Source organism: Sceloporus occidentalis, unplaced genomic scaffold (assembly GCF_023333645.1).
Source record: "Sceloporus occidentalis isolate IW3139 unplaced genomic scaffold, rSceOcc1.0.p SCAF_2, whole genome shotgun sequence".
Classification (NCBI taxonomy): Eukaryota; Metazoa; Chordata; class Lepidosauria; order Squamata; family Phrynosomatidae; genus Sceloporus; species Sceloporus occidentalis.
This window is the reverse complement of record NW_028316982.1, coordinates 38,110,966-38,137,378: the sequence shown is the minus strand read 5'-3', so window position 1 is coordinate 38,137,378 and position 26,413 is coordinate 38,110,966. Positions and strand designations below refer to the sequence as shown.

The 26,413-nt window shown below is 38.6% G+C and overlaps 1 protein-coding gene across 9 annotated transcripts in view; it reads right to left on the bottom strand.

Annotated features, from left to right (window-relative positions):
* Positions 1 to 26,413, bottom strand: part of TFDP2 (transcription factor Dp-2) — a 47,692-nt gene that overhangs the window by 16,192 nt on the left and 5,087 nt on the right. For 7 of the 9 annotated variants that reach the window (XM_089509120.1, XM_089509118.1, XM_089509121.1 and 4 more), the window contains exons 3-9: positions 19,156 to 19,257; positions 8,225 to 8,346; positions 6,872 to 6,919; positions 4,489 to 4,651; positions 1,999 to 2,145; positions 1,043 to 1,111; positions 124 to 275 (exon numbers count right to left, since the gene is read on the bottom strand). In XM_089509120.1, the coding sequence (XP_089365246.1) occupies positions 124 to 275; positions 1,043 to 1,111; positions 1,999 to 2,145; positions 4,489 to 4,651; positions 6,872 to 6,919; positions 8,225 to 8,346; positions 19,156 to 19,158 (704 nt within the window). In that variant the 5' untranslated portion in view covers positions 19,159 to 19,257. Of the gene's footprint in view, positions 1 to 123; positions 276 to 1,042; positions 1,112 to 1,998; positions 2,146 to 4,488; positions 4,652 to 6,871; positions 6,920 to 8,224; positions 8,347 to 19,155; positions 19,258 to 26,413 lie in introns of those variants that run through there. The other 2 variants (XM_089509124.1, XM_089509127.1) reach the window with 2 other exon arrangements.

The following is a 26,413-nucleotide window of genomic DNA, read 5'->3' as shown; positions in this document are numbered from 1 at the left end:
TTTACGCATATTCCATTAGAATTAACATGGTAGTGCACTGATTTTATTCTTTTCCTTTTTAAAAAAGAAAGGCCAGGTTTATTGCAAAATATACTGAACACGCCACATGTGTAACACACTCACTTGTCAGAAGAGATGCTGCAATCTATAACTGTTCTTTTGCTTGTGTTTATTATTAGAAAAGGTAGTTGTATTGTAGAATTAGCTGCTGGAGAGCCCCGAGTATGTTGTTCACTGTGTTGATTTCTTTGTACTAAGTTTTTGAAAGCAATTTGCTGTTAAAAAAAGTTAAAATAATTAGACTTAAACACAAAAAAATATCTTACCTAAGTTATTGCCTCAAAAATGGATAACAACATCAGCACTAGATGCAGCACTGAGTACACAAGGCAAGTTGAAGTTTTAATATTCCAGTAGTTGTTGTTTTTGAATTGTAGAATTTCCAGCGAAATAAATCCAAGTTAGTTTAGAAAAGGTCCATTAGTAGAGGAAAGGAAGAGCATGACATAGAACGTCTGGCTCACCATTGTGTTTAACAAAACAGTATGAAATCTTATAGGCTATATTAGGAATTGCAGTGTATTTCAGGGGTGGGCAACAAACAGTGCAGGGTGTGGGAGCCATTTCCTCCCCCCCCCATGCTTATTGGGTGGACCTCACCGGCATGTTTCGGCACATCTGAAGTCATGCAACTTCACATCTAGCTGCCCTTTTTGTCCAATTTAACTTCATTTTAGGAGCTCTGGGAGGATAGAGGAAGCTTTTGGGAGTTTTGCCAGCAAACAATTGACCTGAAAAATTAAATTTGTGTAGGTGGGGGGGGGGGGGGCGCTGAGGTGCCACACGTGGGGATCCAAAAGTCCACATGCAGCCTGTGGCCTGTGGCCTGGCCTATTCCTGGTATATTTCTGAAGGGCAGCAAAATTACAGTATACAACTTACACAACAATTCAACACCATGTCCTCTGCTAATGTAAGACCATTTATGCATAACACAATGGATTTGTATGGAAGTGCTTATGTTCAGTTTTGAAAAATGTACCTGCAATAGAAGTTCTTGCAGCTGAGCTCTCTTCTGTTTTATTCGTTCTAAACGCCGTTGCTTCTCCATCTTGAGAATGAACATAAGAATTTATTTTTAATAAATGTACCAAAGTATTGTCTTCCTCTGGGCAAAACTGACATCTTGTGAGGAAACCAACTATTTTAGTAAACCTGAAAACAGGATATAATTTCCAGGCATATTCTGACTGTTACAAGGACATTTTGCCTCATAAGAGTCTGTCTGTGTGTGTGCATTCACACACGTGTTTCAGCAGCGGACTGTGAGAATCAACAATGGAGAAGTTAAATAGTGTTTTAACATGAGAAGGAACTAACCAGCTGACACTCTGCATAGTGATTCTCAGGCTTAAATTGCCTGTATGAATATTAATAAATTTATACTATATCAAAGTATTAGGCTTTGTTTGTTATGCATGTTAATTCACATGCTCAATCATAGAAGTTACCAAACTTTATGTGTTATCTTATGGGACCAAAATGAAGATCAATGAATTTTGGACTTTGGGACCACTTGAACAAACATTTCAGAGAAATCAAATTGTACTAATTTTATTATTTATTTTATTTTATTTCAGATAATTTAGTAATGTGGTTTGTTTGTTTGTTGTTATTTCATACCGAGGCAGTTATACCAATTGTGCTATATACATAAATACTAGTAATAAACAACAACATCAATGTTTTTAAATAATGAAATCTCTACTTTTTGCTCTAGAATACAAATTTATGAACTCTTTTTGAGCAATCTCAGCTCTTAGATCTAGGCTGCTAGTCCACTGATTTTTTCATGGAAACCAGTGTAAAACAAATTTTTGTGTATTGTAGGTGCTACTACAGTTTCTTTCATTCATATATAAACAGAAATTATCAACATCATAAACATAAACAGAGGAAGAAATGGTCACCAATACACACTTTCCTCACCTTACTCACCTCTAAGTTTTGACATTCTTGAGCTGAGTTTGTAGGAAGACCTATCCATCTGATTTCTTTTTTCTCTTTTGAAATAATGTTCATTGCCATCAACACGTTGAGTGCATCATAAACTCTCCGTCTAATATTCTTCTGATCATAAACCTGCTTAAAATGCAGTATTGTTAAATATATCATCATCTGTCTAGGGAAGTCATAAATAATTAAACATTGCTTGAGTTTTCCACTTTAGGCAGGATATTACTGTGAACACTAGAACTTTTATTTAAAATCAGTGTTGTGGAAAATCAAAATACAGAGAACATCAAAATAGCAGTAGCTGTCTTTCCCTCTCAAATACATCAGTCTAGTCTAGCCTGCAAAGGAACTGTAATACATATATAGATTTTTCATTTATTTGAACTGGGAAAGATTTGAAATTGTGTTTCTTTGTTCTAATACAAGACAGAGGTTTGCATTTTGTTCATTTGTGGAACAGTCGAGAATATCAGTACTCAGCCTGCACTTCATTCAATGACAGAGGTTGAGACTATTTTAACCAGGGCCAGATTATGAAACAGGCTAAGACGACAACAAACCTCCTCTGGATAAATCTTGCCAAGAAAAACCCTTGGCCTCAGGGTTGCTGTAAGTCGGTAACAACTTGAAGGCACACAACACACACATAACACCTGCAGACCAGGGATCTAGAGATCATTATTTTAATTTGATACCAGTGCAGTATACTATTTCTTCTAACAGTTTAGCAGCTGAAGAAACCTTTTTCAGTAATCTGGCGTAAGGCTCATAATTTTGAGAATACTGTGTGGGGACTAACAAATGATACTGAGGCTGAAGAAAAATGTTATTAACTTTTAATTATATTATATGTAATTAAAATATAACTTATGTTCTTTATATCACAGAAATTATTAAATAATTTACTGAGACACCCAGGAGTTCTAGAAAAGGAAGTATAACAATTGTGTTCTTAAGACATTTATATTAGCAAGTGGTCAATCATTTTTTCGCTGCAGAGTCACGTTAAATGCAGAATTTTCACCAGCAGGCACACAGAAAGGAAAGTTACACGAAACTGGTCTCTTTCCATTATTGCCCTTTTTGAAGTCACTGAACAGCTAAAACACAATACATATTTTATATGTATTCCTACAATGGTGTAGAAAACATATCATCTATAAAAAATCTTGATTCTGTACAAACAATGGTTTAGGCCAACAGAGACCAACAATGGTTCATTTACTATCATCATGATTGTTCCAATCTCAATATTTGCAAGCTTTGAAATCGTAAGAAGACCAAATCTTAGAAAATTTCATATATGTGCAATTAGATACAAAATTATACATTTTTATTAATAACGTTTGAGCTAATTGATGCCTGAGCATGCATTTGCATATATACATAAACAGAAAGACATAACAGATACACAACTGTAGAAATGTACAAGACTTTCCACCATGTCCTCTCCACATCCCTCTAAAATGCCTCTTACCCACTTCCGGGAGTCATGAGTCTTTTAAAAAAAGGTCTAGAAGCTGGTGCAAAACGTAATTGCTGCCTGAGAAGGGACTGATTGAAAACTGAACAGAGACAGCAATTCTGCTTATACAAGCAGCCTGAGTTCCATTTTCAGAAATCCCCACCTCCCATTATACCTTCTTCCCCATGACAGATCCTAGGGCAGGAATGTCATCCTGGCATTCCCATCAAAAAGAAAAAAGTCCAAGAACACAGGTGACTGTACTAATCCTGATGTTTATTTCTGCTAAGTCATATTTTCTAAAGTTAATGGGTCTCAATTGTTTATTCAAGACCAAGCTACTCCAAAACACTTTGGAGAGCAATAGGGATAGCTCACAGTAATACTCTGTTGCTGGAGAAATTAATTTTATCCATCAGTTCAGTTGGAGGATTGCTGCTAAATTTAGAAAGAACACGAAAGCTTCAGAGCTAGTGGAAGCAGTTGGCACCATCATGCCTGGAAGTCAAAATATGTTAATGTTTTCGCCCTGCAAAACCTGGCTCTACTACATCATTAATGCTGGGCTCTTCTTGAGGTTACTCCAATCACCAGGAGAAGCTGGGGGAGGGAGACTGATGCAATGCCATGGGAGGGAGATCTTTGTTGCATGAGTAACGTCCCAATAAAGATGTTTCTATAAAACTGACAGGATTGTTTTCAAGGGTTGCTTTCCCACACATGAAGTACTTTCGCTAATGTAAGAAACAGCCAGTATCTACTGGTCTATCTACTACAGAACCACTACCTTTGGAAAAGCTGCTCCACAGATTAGGAGACACTCTGTAGGAAGAAATAACTGAAAATCAGAACCACTTACACAAGCATGTTCTGCTAGAGCCAAGGCGTCATTGGATACATCCCAAAATATTTTTTTTTATTATAAGGAAAACGGTGATAGTAATAAGTCAGAATAGGTTAAATATACACATATGAAGAACTAGCAAAACAGTTTATTTTCTACTTACTGGATCTGTAACTATGTGACTATTAGAATTTGTAAACTCAGATACTAATTCATCTGCAACTTCATTATAAGATGTTGTTCCTTTACGCTGGACCTTTTCACAGACTTTCATTGAAAAATGTCTTAGACCTTTTCCATTTTTATCTCCTTTTTTGCTTCTTTTACTGTAGGGAAGGGAAAAAATCAAATATTGATAAGAGCAATTACTAACTTTCATAAGTCACTTTGGTTATAGCAGCATTTGAAAATTGTTTTTCTTGGTGGAAAATAAAAATGAATGTGTAATACAGAAAATAAGATGAATTGTTTTTCGAAGTACTTAACAACTCATCTTATTTTTATATTATTATTTTGCCTGTGTGTGTAACTGTGTCCTGCCAGTTCCCTTCACCTGGGAATGCTGCCAAGCTACCAGGATCCCAGGAACTGGCAACGTTGCTCCCTCAGCTCTGTGTATGGCTGGTGTTTTCCCCAGAACCTTAACAGCAGCTGCACTGAATGGTGGAGCACACGGCACATGGTTCTCCCTTAGAGCTCCAGAGGATCCTGTCTTTCCCTCTCCCCTAACCCTTTCACCTCTCTTTCCTTGTTATCTGCTTCAGCTTCTTTTTCTTCCTCTGCCCCTTCACTACTCTTGGTTCCCTTTTTAATCTCCCCCGCCTACGCTTCTTTTAACAATTTTAACAACTCGTTCAGTTGAACCAGGGCAAACCAGCTGAATAACAACACTGTTGAAACCAGGCATGTTTTAATTCAAAATCTTTCTTGTAAAACACTACAAAATTTTTCATTCTTGTGCTATGAACACGTTTTACCCAAAAAACAAACAAACAAACAAACAAAAAAAACCCAAAAAACCCTTGCATATTCAATATGTGGCTGGAGTTAATTAGAATTCCACATGTCCAAAGGGCCTAATTTGGAATTTGATTATATGAGTTGAAATTAAGTGAATCCAAATATTTTCAAAGAAAAGCAAGTGGGACATATTTGATAAGAAAATAATTTATCCCAAAGCATTTGATGTTCACAATGTTTTTCTTCAAGCAGATATGATTTGATATTCTCTCTTAGTAAATTTAAATAATAGGAGACTGATTTATAATACAAAAAATATTTCGGGATAAATTGCCTATTCTGCATGACACTGGCTCTCAAAAGGAAGACATAAAGAGACCCCTGCAGGATTAGACCAAAGGCCCATACAGTCCTACATTCTGATTCCCACAGTGGCAAACCAGTTTACCATGACACCCACAAACATCTCCCCCATTCCTCTAACTGATTCAATATAGCTAGTCTCAAGTAGAGGTTTTCTACCCCATAGGGGATTCGAAGGGAACTGAACACTGAAATATTTTCATAGGTAATATGCACTTTATTGAGAAGGGATAATTGCTCAAGGGGGTACTAGATATCTCTTGCCATGACTGTAAAAGGAAATATGCTGGGGTAATATGAGACTACAGTACATCTGCGTATGTCAGTGAAGAAAGCTGACAAAAAGAAAATCAATTTATTTGAAATTTGCTCCTAAAATGGACTGCTAAAAAGACAAATAAATAGGTCTTGAACTCTCAAGATTAAACTCTCTCTAGTAGCCAATATGATTAAACTGAGACTGCCATACAATATATTATGGGAAAGAGATGACTCACTAGAAAATACACTTGGTAAGATAAAAGATAGTAGGAAAAGAGGAAGACCACATTGCAGATGGTTAGACTCAATCAGGAAAGCCACATCTCTAAGTCTGCAAGACCTGAGCAAGGCAGTTGATGATAAAGTGACTTAGAGTCTCTCATTCATGGGGTCACCGTAAATCAAAGGAGACTTGACAGCAGTTAACAAAGTCACCATCAGGGTGTTGGAAAAATGTCCAAGGAAGTTGTTAACATCATGAGCTGCAAATTTTAATATACAAATGGCTGGTTTAGCAATACTCCTATGGGCAAATGTGAAGAGGTTGCTTAATTGCAATTAATTAGATGCAGCAGACTAGACCCAGTGCTATTCAACATCTTTACCAATGACAGATGATGTCAAGTCCTATTCTTCTCAATGGCAGTGAGGCTGCATGCAGGTGCTGCCACTGGGGAGAATGAGGTGGAGCCATCCATGGATGCTCCAAGCCACAAGTGGCAAGCCTGCGGTTGGCAGGAGCCAACAGTACATGATTACTAATCCTGACCCGACTTGCCTAATTTGTTTAGAATGTAGCTGCATAAGTACAACAGAGAACAGTATTTGTTCTGAAACAGAAAACCAAGTTACTGTGGGGAATACTATAGTTAACAATGACATACTGCTACCACACTCAAAATTAGTATATTTTACTTAGGCAATGACTTCAATTTAGATACAATGAGACAGTAACTACACACCTTTCTGAAAAATCTGATTCCATGAAGTCTCGAGCTCTTTTTTGGTCCCTGTGAATATATTTTGCATAACAATTAGACATCAAAAGATTTATTGTTACATTACATTATAGGCTTTGTAACTCATTTTAAATTTCTAAGAACTTGCTTCATTTGTTTTATACATTCATACTGAACATAATCTGAAAGTTGCTTGTGATCAGTGACCAACTGGCTGCAACTTCATTCGGAAATCACGTTTAGCTCTAAGAAGAACTCCTTCACTAGAAATACAGCTGATCCTGCCATCTTCTAGGGTGAGCATTTAAAGCTGATGATAAGGAATGCTTTCCTGAATAGTAGAATTTCATTTCTACTTCCATATTCTGTATTATTTGGATTATAACTATATGCAACATAAGCAATCTTGAGTGGTTAAAGCAAATAAACTGGCAGCAACTGCAACAAAAAATAGGTCTTATATTTTTTTAAAGAAAATAAACACAAAATATAAAAGTGCATTGCACATTTAAAATGTTTTAAACAGAATCACTTTGAAATTATAGAGAGTAATTGTAAAATAGGGAACAAAATGAATCTGTAAAGTAAACTACTTTAAGTACAGCAGCATCATGCAATAACAACTTTTTTATTGTTTAGCTGTGGCACGGGGAAGGGGAGAGTTTGTGTTTTTTACATCTGCATATTAGATTTTAAAATGGTAGGTCATATTTTACCAGGGACTTTCAAATTCCTGTGCTATACACTGTGCTTTTATGTCTGCAGTTCCCGTTTCTTGCAATCTTTTTCTTTCTTTTCCACAAAAATCCCACAACCCATTCATCTGCAAATTCTTCCTTTGCAAATCATGTTCGTTGTACCCTGGATCACTCCTTTAAAATTTAATTTTGATTTATGGTTGCTTGTCTGAGTTATGGGTTTTCATCTATGTAGATTAGAATTTAGGCAACATCATTTCATACAATCCATATCACTAATACTTAGTATTCTCTGATGTGTGAAGTGCACTCTGGTGTGTAAGCACATACACGAGAAAGAGCAAAAAGAATTAACAAACAACCTACTTTTCTTTCACAAACCTAATTCAAGGAGTGGTCTCCTGGGCATCTAAACATTGTCTGCTGTGTAGTATTACAATACAGTAATTTTAATTAACACATTCTACAATTACGAAAATAGTTCCTATTATGCATCTTCTTAGTAACTGAATGAGATTTGACCAATGTCAAGAGCAACACTTACATACACAAGAGTCACATGGTGAATACCATACTGATGATAGTTCTCCCAGAGTTATGATGATACTGTGGAGCTAAATACGATAACATGCAAGAATAAACCAAATAGCATATTTACCCTGGGACCCAACCTGTGGTTTCTGGGATGCATGTCTGCGTGACCATGGCTGGTGCTGTACTGTAAGGACTTCCACTCAGAATGTTCCCTGAACTGGTCAGTCTTTGTGATGTGCTTATAATCTATCAAAATTAAACAAAGAAAAATTTAACTCTGCAAAGGAATACTGTAGCACAGTTTTTTAAAATTTCTTATTAATTTTTTTAATTTCTTCTTTTTTTATTCATTTCTTGTATCAGAATATCAATGTATTCAAAGGAAGATGGGCTCAGAGGAAAAGAAAGGAGTGTGTCTGCCAGCAGATATCTACCCTGTAATGCTAGTAACTAGTGAACAATCTCATTTCCCTTTTTAAAAAAAGTCACTAGTAACTAATGAACAATTTTCTTCCCCCTTTTTAAAAAAAGTCAAAGAAACTTGAAAAAGCAAGTTGTGATATCTCAGAACAGTCTATTGTTCAAACCCCTACTGATTCCACAAATGCGCCCACATTTGGACACCAAGTTTTTTTCCCCAATCCTAGTTACTGTAGAATGCACACTTTTATGATATGCTAGTTTGTAAATTTATTGGAAATGTGCTTTACAGATGCATTTTTATCTACGCTGTGGGACAGTACACATTGCAGTCCTTTATTGTATAAGTGAAAATGTGAAGTCCCTGTCACTTTCTAGATTAAGATCACACTAATAGCAATAGCAGCTATATTCCTATACTGCTTCTTATTGAACTAAGCAGTCTCTACGCACTTTACAACATGTAAGCTAACTGCCCCCAACAAGCTTGGAAGGATGCCAGGCTGAGTTGACCCTGGATCCCCTGGCTGGAATCAAACTCACAACCTTGTGACTGTGAATGAATGGCTGCAGTACCTGTATTTAACCACCGTGCCACCAGGGCTCCCTTAGAAAGAAATAACAGTTTAGGGATCACATGAATCACTTAAAGAAACAGTATAGGGATCACATCACTAAAGAAATGACAATATAGGGATCACATGAATAAAACTTACGGTTGCCACCATTACATTAAATAAAACTTTAATTTAGTTCATTAAAACTACACAGGTACTGCAATATAATTTTCAACCAAGATAAGTAGTTAGTTTTTTTGCACAGACTGCTGAAACTCACTATCAATATCTTTCGGAGTTGACTTTTAGGTGAAAAAACACCTGTTTTGAAAACACACTAAAAATTAAACCCATCAACATTAATAAAGGAGAGGAAGAAAAAAAGGGAATGTGCTAGCAGCTTCAAGATTAACTAGTTTTTATCTTTTTAGCATGAGCTTCCATGGATATAAACCTACTTCTGGATACACTACAAATGATATTACAGACTCAGGATCTAAACCATATCTATACAGTTGCAGGAGTGTGATAGAATGCAATAGGATCCAGAAAGAGGCAAATCATAGCCTTCCTATAAATTCCCAAAGGGATGGGCAAGATGATAGAGGCCTTTCAGATCTTTATAGTGGGTCAGTTAGTGTTGATGTATGAAAGCAATAAATCTGATTTAAAACACAAATATAATAAATCTGATTACAAATACAGTCAATACAAATAATGTCTTAAACCAGGGGAAGATAAAATGTGTTTGCAGCTAAAGATCTTGGCTTGAATCTGTATAAGTACACTCATCCCTCCACATTCACTGGGGTTGGGGGCACAGGACCCCCGTGAATGTGGAAAAACCACGAATAACAAAAACATTATATTTTTACCTGAGAGTACACCTCTCTAGGAATCTCTAGGTCCTGCAATGCAACTCTGTGGTCAACATCTGCCAGACATTGACTATAGAATTGTGCTGGAGGAGATACATACACATGCCTAGTGGAGTGTTCTCTCTAGGAATATCTAGGTCCTTCAATGTGGCTTTTGGTTAAAGTTGACCATAAGGTTGTGCTGGAGGACCTAACTATTCCTAGAGAGAACGTATTAATAAAATCCACAAATAATCAAATCCACAAAAATCAAAGTCACAAATGTGGAGGGACGTTTTGAACTGCTTAAATTGTTTTGAACACTACATATTAGACCATTTTAAACTGCTTTTTGTCTGTACACTGCCCTGAAATCTTATGATATAGTGTGGAATACAATATTCTAATGAATAATTAAAATAAGTAAGAATAGTTTTTCTTTTATTAATATATCTCTGTTTATAAAAATCCAATTTCAAAACTATTTTGAGAGCACAGTACTAAAGTGGAAGGGTTTTACTTTATATTGGATTAGGAGAAATAATCCCTGGCTACAAAATCTACCAGTCAAAGCCAATTTTATTGCCTTTATTATTACTGTTCTCAAAAAAAATCTTCTATAAGTATATCTTAATCACTTCTCTGACTTTTGATCAATATATCTGGACTTTAATGATTTCCCATTTCCCTGACTTTCCAGAAAGGGGCAATCAAGCCTTAAGGTTTCATACTTAAATCCCCAAAGTCTACAATTTATTTGTATTTCTATCCATGTCAGAAGGCCTACAACACAGCATGATTTTGCAGTGCTGGCTACACCCTTGAGAAACTCTTTTGCAACAAGGTCAGCATGATACAAGCATGATATCAACCAGATGCTTTTTTACTGAAAGGCCACCTTCCCTTTGTGAAACTGCCAATCAAAACATGCACACATCCTTGACGGCAAAGGATGGTCTCTGACTTGTTGACTTGGGACACTGCATTCACTATAATCATAACATAGACTATAACAAAATTTGTTTACTCTAAATTGTGAAGATTATTATAATAAAAATGGGAAAAGTTCTCATTTTGCTTACAGCAAATTAAAATTTGCATGTTTGAATCTGTTTTTGGCTGGTGTACAAGCATTATTTACTTTGAACAAGATTTTTTAAAAAAAATATTTGTATATCATTCTACAAGATGGTTTGCAAAGCAAAATATATATTTAAATGTGAATCAGCATCAACATTAATTTTTAAAAGGCATGGCACTGAATTAAAATACAACTTTCCAGTGAAAGGAACCATTGGTGTCAGAGGCCTTCTCTGATTTACATGTGTTTCTTTCTTTCAAGATCCAGAGCGAGGAGGGGAGAAACCTCCCCTCCCTCTCTCTCTCTCACACACACACCTTGCAAGCACACCTAGTTTTTTTGAGTTCTCTGTTGTTCAAGTAGTGGCTGAATATAAATGTAGAATCTATGAAATTGTTCAGGTGTTTGGACCTGTCATCAAAATCCCAATATCTGCACAAGTTTATTTCATCGTTCATGTCAGCTGCAAAAGGCCACAACCATGCAAACAGTGAAGTTAGGTTATTCATAATTTTGGCTCCCGGGACAGACTGCCCCAAAAGGGCAGGCTGGCGGCGGCCTGTTTCCCTCTGGAGGGACGCTGCAGCAGCCAAACTGCCCGGCGTCCCTCCACTCCAAAAAGAACACGGAAAAAACAGGTTCTTTTTGGGTCGCCGGGCACATGTCACGAGTACGCCAATGGCAAACCATCTTGTAGAATTGGCGCACTCATGATGTAAGCGACATGCAGCGATGTCTATATGCTGAGTCACTTACGTCAAGATGGCGGCGCCTGTGTGGACGAGATACCGCCATTAGGCTGCCGCCGTGCCATTCTAGGGTTAGAGACTGTGCGATTGGTGCATGGTCCCTAACCTTAGAATTGGCAGTGGCACGCCACTTTGGGACCATCTGTCCTGGGCCTAAGCCAAACAATTTATGTAAATTTCTGCTTGTATTTTTGTTAGTAAAATGATAACCAAAAAATATTCCATGTATGCTCATATTCTCCATTATTCAATTATACAAGCCCTGAAAACGCAGCAATGGGCATCAGCTTGCAATTTTTCATAACTGCAAGACAAAATTGTGTAACAATACAGTTCTTCATCAAGCCTGTTCAAACAAAGGTGGAATCCTGGGGGCAAAAAACTGTCTGAGCAGGCATATTCTGAGGACATGAAATCATTTCCCATGAGTACCAGTCATAGAATTAATTAAAAATTTATTGTATGTATACTGTCAGAAAAGTTAAGAGACTTGATCATAGCTAACTAAGAGTTTTACCTGAAACATGGTTTTAAACAGAAATCAGCCAAAAACAAACAAGCCAATACAAAATGTTAAACACTATATTGGCAACAGGACCACTCAACCAAAGTATGTGAAAATTATGTTTAAATTGTAGTCATGTGAGGTATTTTTATGAACCGAGGTTACACTTTACCAGTAGTATTTGTAAAGTCGAAGGCTTTCATGACCAGCATCCATAGTTTTTTTGTGTGTTTTTCGGGCTATGTGGCCATGTTCTAGCAGAGTTTCTTTCTGACGTTTCACCAGCATCTGTGGCTGGCATCTTCAGAGAATGCTTTGCCTGGAAAAATTGGGTGTATATATACTGTGTGAGCCTGGGAATGCAGGAGTGATTTGCATGTGTATTGTTAGCCTCCCAGAACAAAGTAGATTGTGTCAAATTTAATTTTAATACAAAATATCATCTTGATTTTGTTATGAATAATATTTTCAGACCTGTAATACCATTCTTGGCTGTGAATATAAGTACTCTGGTATGATAACATCTGTTTAATTTGTTCAGAACTGAACACATAAAATACAGTTCCTTATATGATATTCTTAGCTGTAACTTCTGCTCTTTGCAACAAAGAAAGGCAAATATGGCTAAAATATGAGATTATTTTGACACCTTTCTATAAGATTAACTCCTGCAATTAGGATACCAAGCTTTTCCATTTGAAGACTGTATTCAAATGTTAAATACAAAATCATTTAATGATAATCACTACATTCTTTGCCAATAGATTCTGTGAACCTATATTTTAAGCTACAATTTAAAGTTACATCTAAAGAGAGGCAACAGAGACTAATTTCTAGATACAGTACTCTTTATTTCTACTCTACTGCCATCTACTGTGAGGGAAAAAAACACAAGGCAAATTAAAGAATGTATCTTCAAAAGAACTCATTCAGAAGCCAGAGACAAAACTATTTAGAACTTTGCCCTCATAGTTTGGCTCACGTAAGCTTTCTCTGCAACAAAGCTGCTTGTATAGGCCCAGTGCAACTGTAACTCTCAATCTCTTACCATGTTAAAGTCTTTGGAACAGTAGTATAGTGAAGCCTGGGTCTCTGGGACTTTTTGGTTAACAGGAACAATTACATCATCAGCAATCTCTTTATGTCCCCTGTTCTCTCTGAGTTTAGCTGCAACTTCCACATGCTGAGGGGGAAGAGGAAGGAAACTACTCCTCTATGCAACTTCATGGAGCACTTACTGGGGACATCTGAGAACATTCAGAGACAGCACTGCATTCTCAACCTTTTGCTGCAAGTCACATTTTATCCCCATCTATTCATTGCAAGGGTGAAGAAAAGGGTTTCTGCAATCCTCAGAAAGACATTACAAGTGGACGCTGTAAAAGGGGTGGAAGACATAGCAGTAGAGGACACAACTATGAACTTATTTTTTATTCTCAAGACACCAGAGCTTTTGTGAAAGTTACTATCTTGCATTTCTATACATTTCAGCATGAGTTACAATTTCTTATTTCAAGAAATAACAATTTTATCTGCTAAAATGATCCATTGCTGGAGAGAAGGAAATCTTAATTTGACCCATATTAGCAACCAGACTTTTAAGGATTACAAACATTGTACCACTTCTACCATTTGTACTTAAAATATATGACATAAATGTCCAAAAAGTACTCAGCACATTTTATTATACTATATTACATAGGAGAGAACTGAAAAATCATCAGTATGACGAAATGCTTAAGTCAAAAAGCTGAGAAGCAGCTTGCAAATTGCAAAAGAATGAAGTGTAGTTAATCATTGGAAAATCAAAATCATCTTGAAGATTATTGCTTAACAAATTTATGATTAATACTGGCTACTTCTCTGGTTATACAAGTACATTGTACTGTATTCATTTACATCACTACATATGTTTCATGGGACCACTACATATAGTTCATGAAGGCCTTCCATGTGGCTTGCCACAGACCAAGCCTCTGCTGCATAGTTCCCCTATCCAGGATGAGCATGTGCTCTACTAAACCTGTCACTCAGCTGTTCATCAATCTTGGAAGGCCGAGTCTTCTGAAGAGGATCATATGCAGGTAGACACATCTCCACATGAAAAGCGGATTGCTTACCTGTAACTGGTTCTTTGAGTGGTCAGTCATGAACTCACACATGTGGAAATCCTTGCACCTACACAGACCTACACAGACCTACATATCTGGAAACTTCTAGAGCAGTGATTCCCAAACTTTGGCCTTACGGGTGTTATGGGCTTTGACTCCCAGAATCCTAGATCACTGGACAAGATTGCTGAGGCTTCTGGGAGCTGAAGTCCAAAACAACTGGAACACCAGAGTTTGGGAATCACACTACAGTTCCTGTTGGCTTGGGTGAGGCAATTGTGATGGGAGTTTGTGAAAACAATGATGAAACAGGTGTAGGAACATTCTAGTTATGCCCACCAAATAGACCAATGAACTAAGGTCAAAGGCCAGAGACTGATCAGGGAATCATCCAATTCTGGGACAAACATGGAGAGAAACCATCCATGGAGTGGCTGCATTCAAATCTGAGAGAAGGGGGTTATTGCTGTGTTTGAGGCCATCAGCCCTAGAAGGACCTGCATGCCCTTCACTTGCACAGCCAGAGTGTGATGCACACAGAGTGTGGCCTCTACAATCCGGTTTGTTCTGTCAAGAAGCAACTCTGTTCAACTGAGAGTCAGCACCAATGTATTGAATGTAATGTGACTTCCTGGAGTTCAAAAGGAGGCCAAGATCATGGAGCAGAGACATGATAACGTGAAGGCTGCAGTAGAGCTTTGTTTGAGAACTGGAGACCAGAAGCTTATCATCTATGTAGGGGAACATGGAGACTCCCTGTAGATGGAGGAAGGCCACCACTACCACCATGCACTTGGTAAAAAAGCACGGACCTGTTTAAAGGTCAAAAGAGAGGACACAAAAATGAAAGCAACAGTCTCAAAGTGCAAAATACAGGAAGCAATGATGTGTAGGGATGATAAAAATGTAAAAATACATGTCCTGCAGGTTGATAATCATAACCCAGTTTCCATGATGCACTAGAAAGAGGATTGCAGACAGCATCACCATCCTGAACTTCTTGGTGGTGACACCACTGAGATCGAGAATGGGACGTAGTTCTCTATCCCATTTTGGTACCATAAAGCACCTTGAGAGGAAACATCAATCAAGATGTGATGGATGGACTCTCTTGATGGCACCCTTATGAATAAGTGTGTCAATCTCTTTGGACAAAACATGGGAAAGCTGTATTAGACAATACACTCCAGAAGGTGGGAGAGTGTGGAACTCCACAACATAGCCTTCTGCCATGATGCTGAGGACCCATCTCAAGCTGGACAAAACTGAGACAACGGCGAGACATATGAGAATCGGAAAAGGTAATATAATTGAAAGGATGAGAAGATAGTCAGAGATGAATGGCACTTTAATTACTTTTTCTTATGAAAACAGTATTTGTCAGCTGATTGGAAATATCTGGATGAACCTTATGAAGACTGTTTCACAGGTAGCAAAGAACATTGAGGCAGAAGTGGAACAACAGGGCCAGGAAGACTTTTGTTTGTGCTGATTCAAGGACTGCTGGAGACCATATTGGCAGTGGTCTTCATTTTGGGGGGTATGCTTCAATTTCTCATCTGTGGTGGCATGAAAAAGGCCCTCTTAATGGACTGAAATGATGGCCCTAGCTTTGGCCAAGAGATCCGAAGAACAGAACCAAGAGTGAACCTTAAAGTGATGGTCCCAGCAAGAGACTTTGCCACACAATCTACTGCATGCCAAGCTGTAGTGATTTGCTGGGCAGACAAGGTACAAGCCTCAAGGTACAAAGCAGAGGCAGTCTTCTTATCTTCCTCAGGCAGCCTTTAAAAAAGTGGAGCAACCTTCTCCTACAGGTATTTTGGGTAGCCCTCAAACAAGCCTGATTGTTAGAGATGCAAAGTGAGACCACCACAGTAGAATAGGGGTTGAATGTGACTTACCAGATAGAGGTAGTTGCCTCCACAATGACTGAATTTGGCAATAGATGTTTGAAAAGCATGGCATAGTTGGAATCATGGCCCTGATAAAAGTTGTTGATGTGGCAAGATGTTGGCTGAATTGATGAAGGTGATTTCCAAGAGCATTTAGCTATGTTCTCCAAAGCAGACAAACATGGAATAGCCACTGGAAAATGAGCTTTGAAACTGATATGATGAAAACCTGGAGAAGGAGTTGTGGTAGGAGGCTGCTGAATATCCAGTTCTATAGCCCCAGCCATTCTCAGCACCTGATTAGCATATGAACAAACATTTTCTGGTGATGATGGCGGGTCCTGGCCAGTCATCTTCAGGTCCAGCAAATGATTCGGTGGCGAAAGAGAAGACAAATCAGAGTCAGAGTCTGCAGAATAGCTGACTCCCAGAGAAGTGCTTTAAGAGACAAAGCCCTGTTCCAACAGGCCTGGTAGGAAAAGGCTCTACAATGAGAGGCTTTATACACAACATGGGTATCCTCCAAGCAAAGGGGACACTTAGAATTGTCCCACTCGTCTGAGAGATCTTTTTCCACAGGAGACACACCTCTTAAAGTATGCTATAGATGCCATAACCCAAAGAGTCAAGAAAAAACAAGCCAAAGAAGAGCAGCTGACATGTGGCATTCCCTATGAAGCAGCTGTTATAACAGACTAAGAGAACTGAGGAGGTTTGGATGGGAACTATACTGAATATGTATTGTGTAGGGGGGGGGGCAGGGATGGACCCTCAGCTAGAGATCTCTTTTTTTTCTTTTAATCACATTAGAAATAAAAATACAAATATATACATAATAATTGTTTATAATAGTACTGAATAAAAATAATGCAATACAAAAAGTCAAAACTAAGTGAGTAAAGGGGGGAAATCAAAGAAAAATACATTCATTCAAGTACCAATAACCCAACACCCATGTGAAATTTCTGGCTTCCCGTTCATCTGTCTTGTAGTTTTATATGTATTTTTCATATTATTATTCCTCTACTCTGTGAGTCACAGAGACAATGAAGAAATAAGTCTCTTTCCCAGCACAACCATGTTCGTCCCAGCCAAATAGCTAATTGATGGACTGTTTGGAGCACAATTTCATAGAATCATAGAATCGTAGAGTTGGAAGAGACCGCAAGGGTCATCCAGTCCAACCTCCTGCCATGCAGGAAATCTAAATCAAAGCATCCCCAACAGATGGCCATCTAGCCTCTTAAAGACCTCTAAGGAAGGAGACTCCACTACGAGGGAGTTTGTTCCACTGTCAAACAGCCCTTACTGTCAGGAAGTTCCTCCTAATGTTGAGGTGGAATCTCTTTTCCTGGAGCTTGCATCCATTGCTCCGGGTCCTAGTCTCTGGAGCAGCAGAAAACAAGCTTGCTCCCTCATCAATATGACATCCCTTCAAATATTTAAACAAGGCTATCATATTACCTCTTAACCTTCTCTTCTCCAGATTAAACATCCCCAGCTCCCTAAGTCCTTCCTCATAGCGCATGGTTTCCACATCTACTGAACCAAGCTGACACTGGGAACTCCTTTGTTGTTCCCAGTTCCAATCAGCCAAGCAGTAATAGAGCCATTAAGATGAATGACTAATAGAGAAAGATGCAGAAAGATCTGTCAGGAAAGGAAGTGCACATGCATGGCCCAATCCACCAGCACGCGCACACACACCCACCCAAAGATTTCCCTTTCACCAGAATAAGTGCAGACCTTTATAAAAGGTGTCTTACCCCAAATATAAAATCAGAAAGGATGAAATTCAGAAAGGATGAAATTCACCAGAACTTCCTGTTGCTGGATGTTGAAACAAGATATCTGCATCATGAACAATGCAAGTATTTTTGTTGTAAATTATATTTCTTTGATTTATGTCCTAACTTCCTCCCACATTGGGAATCATTTGGGGAGCAAAAGGAGCAGGCTGAGGCCACCTGGCCCTGATCCAGGCCACTACTACAACCCTGAGCCCTCTGCTGAAAAGGAGCAGTTTTTGTCTGCTCCTTTTTGTCCCTGCTCTTCTGGGTTGGGGCAGGCTTGGCACGCTTTCCAGCAGCGTTCAGAGCATGCATCATATGAATGACACGCCCCAAATGCAGCCTGACAGCAGACCTTTTGACCCATCTGTTTCAGGCCTGTATCTCCCTTATTCATGTTTTGAAAGACAGGTACTAAAAACACCTGCTAGAGACAAGTTGTTTCCATTACCAAATGAAAGTGGGGTTTTTTACCTTAATATATCAAAAATGAAAGTGTACATACAAATCTTTGCTGTCTTATGCAACATATAGAAAAAGTATTCATTGGGTTAGACTGGGAAGGTAAAATTTCAAGATGCAGCATACATATTATTACTTTTGTTCTTATTAGTACTGATGAAAGTAAAACGATGACCTGTATTTGTCAGAAATGTGATTTTTATCAAGAATCAAATATACTGTAGGTATGTGTTTACACTGAGCAAAGAAGCTACTGCAAGGGAGAGACAGGAAACATTGTGTAACAGTTTCTCAGTTTAACCAATTAGTACAACTGCCCAAGTTAGAACTATTACAAAAACTACATGTATTTGCCACATTTTTTGAAATACAAATTTTTGAACTTGTTTTCTTCAGAAGCTCCTATGTCTATCTTACTCAGTATAATATAGTAACACACTACAATAATCTGTCCGTGGAAATACACATCCATTAAAATTTTCTTTTCACTAAGAGACCTACGAAAAGGTATCTGAATAACATTTCTAGCTAAGAATGGATACTGGCAATTCTTTTACCAGTTGTCAAAAAGAAATGCTTTTCCATATGTTTCTACAATTTAAAAGCTGCTAAGACCAACAGTGCTTACCATTTGCGGTCTGTCATTCACATTTACAGCTACTGATGATAACGTTTTGGACAAAATCTTAGTTGGTGGTAGATACTTGTAATGTAATTATGAATATATTTCCTGAAAAGAAAAATAATGTACATTATTTCCTTACATATAAAACCAAGCCAACATTTTGTCTTGTAGGTATGTCAGTCACTATGTTACAATGGACCCTTGCTTTACGTGGGGGATTAGTTCTGGACCCCCCAGCGTAAAGCGAATTCCATGCATGCTCAAGCCCCATTTAGATGAATGGGGCACACTCCTGTGTGCAAGGCATTCATCTAAATGGGGCTTCCCATCTGCGTGACCTCAATTCTGTGTATGGGAAGCCTGCGTATGTGGTAGGCCGACTGTAATCAGAAGACTGTGACAGCAAATAAGACACAAATTATTTATATCCCAGTTTTCCTTCAAGGACTCAGGAAAATTGACTTGGTATTGAAAAAAAGCAACTGCAGCAGTTTTCAGATAGCAACTATCCTCCAGAGGGACAGTATAAAATTGAAGTAGTATAAGTCTAGAAATTTTGGTCAAAGAACTGACCCAAAAAACTGGGTCGTCTTATTCACGGGTCAATGTAAGTACTATACTTTAACTCTTATTTAGGAAAAGGAACTGTCCCCTTGTGAAAGGCAAGAGTGCAATCTGATTACCTCCCCCTTCTTTGTCCATTCAGTCTTTAGAATGAGCAGTTATGCCTGCCTGAATTTTCTAAGTTCTTTGGCATTGTTTTCCTTTCCTTTATCGGTTTAGATCCTTTGTTATATGCCCCTAAATTTTTACCTTCAACCTATCCATAGGTCATATAAAAATCCATAATTTGGCCCCAAAATCTGTCCTTAATTTATGACTTACAATTGAATATATACGGTAGATTTAGTACAGGAATTGAAAACAGGTGCTTACAAAATGCACCAAACATTTTGGCTTTCACATTCTCAGTGATGCCTGTTGAAATGGGAGTGATAAACAGCATCTAGTGGCAGTTATCAAATTCCCAGAGTCTGGCGGGCCTACCCATCTGACCTTTTATAAGAATCTAACAAAAATGCCAGTTCTGGTTGTAATTGTCTAATTGTGTGTTTTAAATGACGATTATTGTTTTAAATTGTAATTTCCAACTGACATTATTTTATTGTATTTTTATTGATATGCTGTTGTTTGTTTTTATGGTTGTAATCCCACCTCAATCCATCGGGAGAGGCAGGAAATATAAATAAAAATTATTATTATTATTATTATTATTATTATTATTATTATTATTATGTGCTAAATGCAAATGCTAAATGTATTTTTTATTTATTTATTTATTTATTTATTTATTTATGTAGCGCTGTAGATTTGCACATGTAAGAATGATATTGTTCTCTAACGTTTAAGATTCTACAGTGTCAAGTTATCAAGCTGGTAGATCCACATACTGTATTTTCTTTCTTTTGAAGCATGGTTGGATTACTGGGTATCTCTATTAGAAATACAGCCATGTTAGAAAAGCTATGTGTCCTTCAGAAATATTTTTTTTTCTCTTCCTAGAATTAAACTGTGTGCTCCTCAGCATTAAACTGTTCCAACTTTTTGCTGGTGATTGCTGACTTATAGTGCCTCTTGTGCAAAGATCAATGGAGATTCTTCCAAGATGATGCACCTGGTGTCCTGGTATGTAATCACACATATGGTATTTGTGGAACTGCAACTCTTGTTTAATGTGACAGGCTGTGCCACTTCTTCTGCTTTTAAAAGTTGTTCTTTCACACAGCTTTACATAATGCTTATATGCAGTGATGTGATACAGGATTTTCAGTTAGCATTTTCATTTAACTCATCAGCAAATTTTTTTACAGTAGGTAGCTGTCAGAAAACAATAGGAGGTTTGCTAAATGTAAATTATTTATGTATGTAAGGGTCTGAACAGTCAGGCCAAAATAAAGCTGCTTTGGGTCACTTTGGAGGTGCTGTGACCCAAAGCAGCTTTATTTTGGCCTGACTGTTCGGGACCTAAATTGTTTATTATACATTATATGACTCTGTGAAATCTGGTTAAATTTCTTTTTTTGGTGACTGACTGGTCAAATTTTCTGGAAGGTACCATTTCTATTGCAATATGATATGCAGTTGATCTGTGGTCTTATGGACGGCAAGCAGGGAGGGAACAAAATGACACACGCACCCATGACACATACACAGGGCTGCGCACAGAAGCACACAGCTGAAATCAACGAGACCCCAATATCGGCAATTTTTCCTATTTGTGGGAGAGGGGGGTCCGGAACAGATCCCCTATGAATCAGAAGGGACAACTACGTTCTTAGCAAAGGTAGGCCTGATTACACTGCTGTCATGATAAAAACTTGCATCACAATTAAATTTTGCCTGACAGACTCCATCTAATCTTGGGATAGAAACACAAATGAATACCACTGGCAAAAGTCACTAATTAAGAACAACCACTATTTCATCCTTCTTGTTATAATAGAAACAATATATCCATGTGTTCAAATGCCTTCTACGTAAAGCTCCAGTGAAGGATTTGACTTCAGGACCATTTTCAAAAATGTTAAAGTCAACTGTTACTGTGAAACAATTAAATAATTAAGTCAGCATAACAACTCTCCCACTCACTGTACCTAATATTTTAGAATACCATTTTTACAAAACTTGATTCAGTTTTTGACCACTCAAAATTGTGTTCCTTATCAAATTGAACAAATAAAAACTTACAAGTCTTTTAATCCAAAATGTAAGAATATACATGAAATACTCTAAAATTGAAGAACTGACATTTGCAACGTCTGTAAACTTTGTATAAAAAGGGGCATTCTTCCCCCCCCCAAATGTTATGCCCTTAACTCATGTTCAGCATAAACCAAAAAACACTTTATGGATTAAATCACATTTAGCCTATTTCCTGTAAATGCACAACATTAAACCAGGTGCACTATTTTGAACTGTAAAAGAATGTCATTTTCTTTATTTTCTTGCTCAGAAAGTAAACCAGGGCATTAGCAGTTCCAGCCAAGTGATTCAGGCACCAAATGGTGCCACCCACACTGACTCACAATAAACCATAAGGCAATGGAATGCACTGCTGTGTTTAGGAGCCAACAGTACCAATGCTTCCCTAGGACACAGCCAACATTTTCAAATCACACATAGCCAAGAAAGAAATAACAGAATTAAGATGCTCAGCAACAATCTAGTAAATTGTTTCTTTCAAATTTACTACACATCCTGATTGCTAATGATTATTTTTTCTGTTTCCTTCTCAATTAGCAATTTCATATGGCAAAACACTCTTCAAATAAAGAGTCTGGCTTTAACTATTTTAATTTTTATTTTTACTTCACTGAGACACAGCCAGCACCTTTCATTCACAACAACCAGAGCCCTAGGCTATCAAGAAAGAAAAACAGTTGATGTATTCCAATTTTGAACTTCTATTTGTGTGACAAATTATAGTAACTTCACCTTTGCCCCTATCTCCAGTTTTTCCATAAACAACTTTTGGGAACACTTTATTTATCAGACACTATATTCTTATTATGCTCAGTTTTAAGCTGCTGAAGGCAAAGGATCTGCAATCTGTTTTGTTAAATACTTACACTGTCAAAAAAGGCCAAACAGATTCACTTCTCTGGTCTAAGGAAGCATGCCTTTCACTGCAGTACCAACACATCACAGTCTTTGTTAACCATTCAGAGAAAACTTGAGATGGTGCCAGACATAAGCAATCAAATGCAGACCTGTGCCATTTTAAAGAATTGGTATCTAAAGGCACCGGATCCTGTCTGATCTTGGAAATTAAGCAAGGTAGCCCTGGTTAGCACTTGGATGGGAGGACTGTCAACAAATACCAGGTGCTGTAGGCTATATTTCCGAGGAACAAACTTCTTGAGTATTCCTTGCCTGAGAAAACCCCTACAAAATTCATGAGGTCACTATAAGTTAGCAGGCAACATGAAGGCACATACATGCATATCTAGAAACCAATCCAATGCTCCTGTAAGATGTTCTCCATACTAAGTGTGACTGTGTGAGTGAGTTTGCATTCTTCATTTCTCAAAATATTTTCAAGCACTGTGGGGGGGGAAATTAAAAGTGGAAAAAACTGATTACAGTTGGCACCCTATATCCACTGATTCTTTGTCCATGGCTTAAAGTATATCAATTCCAAACAGTAAACCTTGATTTTGCTATTTTATATAAGGGCACCATTTTATTATGCCACTGTATATAATGGGACTTGAGTATCCACAGATCCACTGGAGGTCCTGGAACCAAACACCAGTGGATACCATACTGCTTTGGACACAATTCAAAATATTGGTGCTAGCATGCTAAAAAAGAACTGCATGTGCAGCAGGAGATTTACTTGCTATTTCTGCTATAGTACATCTCACTTTCAAAGGGACAAGCACTTTTAAAACTGAATGTACTGTGACAAAAATATCAAGCAAAGCACTGTTTGCCCAAAGGTTCTCTAAACATTACCTCTTGGAATTATGAATATTTGTCTGTTTTTGTTATAAGTCTGAGGTAAAATGCTGAACAATAAAAAAGACCTATGCAAATAGATGTTATAGAAGTAAAAAAAATGATTCCCAGCTGTTAACTACACCAAAACTGGTGCACTTCTTTGGATAAGTAGGAGTGGTAATTTATACAGGATGCACAGCAGAAAATTTCATCTCTACCTCACTTAAGGCTGAAAGTTCATCCAAAACAACTGTTGAAGAAGCAAGAAACTACAATGAGCACACTTTCATGTGTTTTTCATGGAAATGGGCACTTCCAGTACATTTTAGAAAGCAAAGAAAAATTACATATAAAAGATAAAAAGAGGCCTCAAAATTCTAGTGGTGGCAAACACAAAAATATATTTATTTGTTATAAATTATTACATAGTCATAAGATACTATTTGTCACGTTATTTCTTATAAGAGCCCATATATGATATCTGCATCTCTTCTGGAATAACTGAAAATTATGACTGCAGCAAGTTGTCAATAACTTGTACATAACCTTCTCATTACTACTAAAATTCTAAAGAAAAGAAAAACCTGAATCTGTACAGGACATTAAGTGAGATTTGCCAGATTATAGAATGATATGTTTATGACCAATTAGAAGTAATCTCTATGAAAAAGGACTCACCTTCTTATACAGTTATAATCTGTTTTTTTATCTGCTAGTTCTATTTTTTTCCTATTTCTGCTTCTTTTCCTTTTCCTCAACTCTTAAACTACTCTTCAGTGAGATGGTATCTGTACTAGTGGACATGCCTAATGGAGTGTGCCAAGGAAGCCCCCTGGTCTACTAGGGAGCTGGCAGTGATGAAATGAGTGGGTTGGAGACTACAGACATGTTGATGGCAGAAAACTCTGAGCAAGTCTGACCAAATAGTTTGGTCAAAAAGCAATCTGACCAAAAAGTAGTTTTTCAATTCATAGAATCACAGAATCATAGAGGTGGTAGAGACCACAAGGGCCATCCAGTCCAACCCCCCTGCCTTGCATGAACTCTCAGTCAAATTGCTTTTATGTAGGGTTGCCATTCCTCAGGACCTCCAAACCGGGACAAATGTAGGACAAAATTTTCAAATGTAGGGCACATTTTTGGTGTCCTACATTTCAATAGGAGCCTCACTGAGGGGAGGCTTTCCCTCCCGGCCTGGGCTCTGGCCTCGCAGCAGCAGCGGCAACACCGGAGCTCGAGTGGGGAGGGGGGAATCCTCCCTTCAGGGAGGCTTCCCCACCTCCCCGCCTGAGCCCTGGCTTCGCCGCCACGGCGGTGGGGGCAAAGCTCAGTCGGGGGGGAATCCTCCCTTCAGGGAGGTTTCCCCACCCCCCCGCCTGAGCCCTGGCTTCGCCGCCGCCACGGCAGGGCTCAGGTGGGGGGGAATCCTCCAGGCTTCTCCCCTCGCCTGAGCCCCGGCTTCGCCACTGCAGCGGCGGGGGCAAGGCTCAGGCGGGGGGGAATCCTCCCTTCAGGGAGGCTTCCCCCCGCCTGAGCCCCGGCTTCGCTGCTGTGGCGGCGGGAATGGGGCTAAGGCGGGGAGGGAATCCTCCCCTCAGCCCGGGGGCGGGTCAAAACCGGGGCGGGACCGTGAGGACCCGCCCAAAACCGGGAAAGTCCCGTCCATAGGCAGGATATGGTAAGCCTACTTTTATGTCTCTTGAAAGAGTATTTCAATGTGTTTTTAAAATGTTTTGTTTTATCTTTGTATGGTTTCAATTGGTTTTTATTTGTTCATTGCCTCAGGAGACTTTGTCAACTGGAAGAGAATACAGAAATACTACTACTACTACTACTACTACTATTCAGGGGCTTGGAGACCACTTGAAAGCCTATGCCATGACAGTGGTGGCACTGAAGAAATGACACTTGTTTGCCACCATTGTGGCTGCAGTGTCATCCAGTGAAGTTGCTCAAAGTGGTTAGAGATCTTCTACATTCAGCCCTACTGGAAGAAAATGTAGACCACTGCTGTGAAGAATTTGCATGCTGTGCAAGCCAGCTGTGAAGAATTTGCATCACACTTTACAGATAAGATTTGGGGATCTACAGTGACTGGAATGCTGTAGTTAATATAGGTCCAGTTAATGTAACCTTGGCTCCTGCCTGTCTTGTTATTCCAAGTGCTCTCCCACTCCCAACATACCATATAGTTTACACAACCTAATATTAAGATACATAGCCATTGTAGTCTTGAATAGCAGTACGCAAAAGGATTTTGTGGTTCCTTTGAGACTGAGGAGCTGTACAGACAAGAGGCATGCAGCCGCCCCTTTCCTGGCAGCAACCCCATGCCGCGGTCCCAATCCAGCCTCCAGAGAGTGCAAAAAGGAGCCGCCAAAGCAGCTCCTTTTACACCCTCCAAGAGGCGCCATAGCCGCAGCAGCATGGCTTTATGACACCCTTTTAGTGCTGCATCATGTGAATGCAGCCCCGGAGGGGCGTCATCATGGTGCGCACTGTGTGGACCGTCACATGCCAAAATGGCACCCTGGGGGTGGGGTTAGGGCACACAGCATGTGAACGCTGCACCCTAACCCTGCCACAGGCTCATTCTTTACAATAGAACAATTTCTGCAGCCACAAATTGGCTATGAGAAAATGAAATTCATTGAGAAGTGGTGCTAGAAAGAGTGCTAAGGATTCCATGGACAGCCAAAAAGACAAACAAATGGGTCCTAGCCAGAAATCTCCCTGGAAGCCAAGATGACTAAGGACT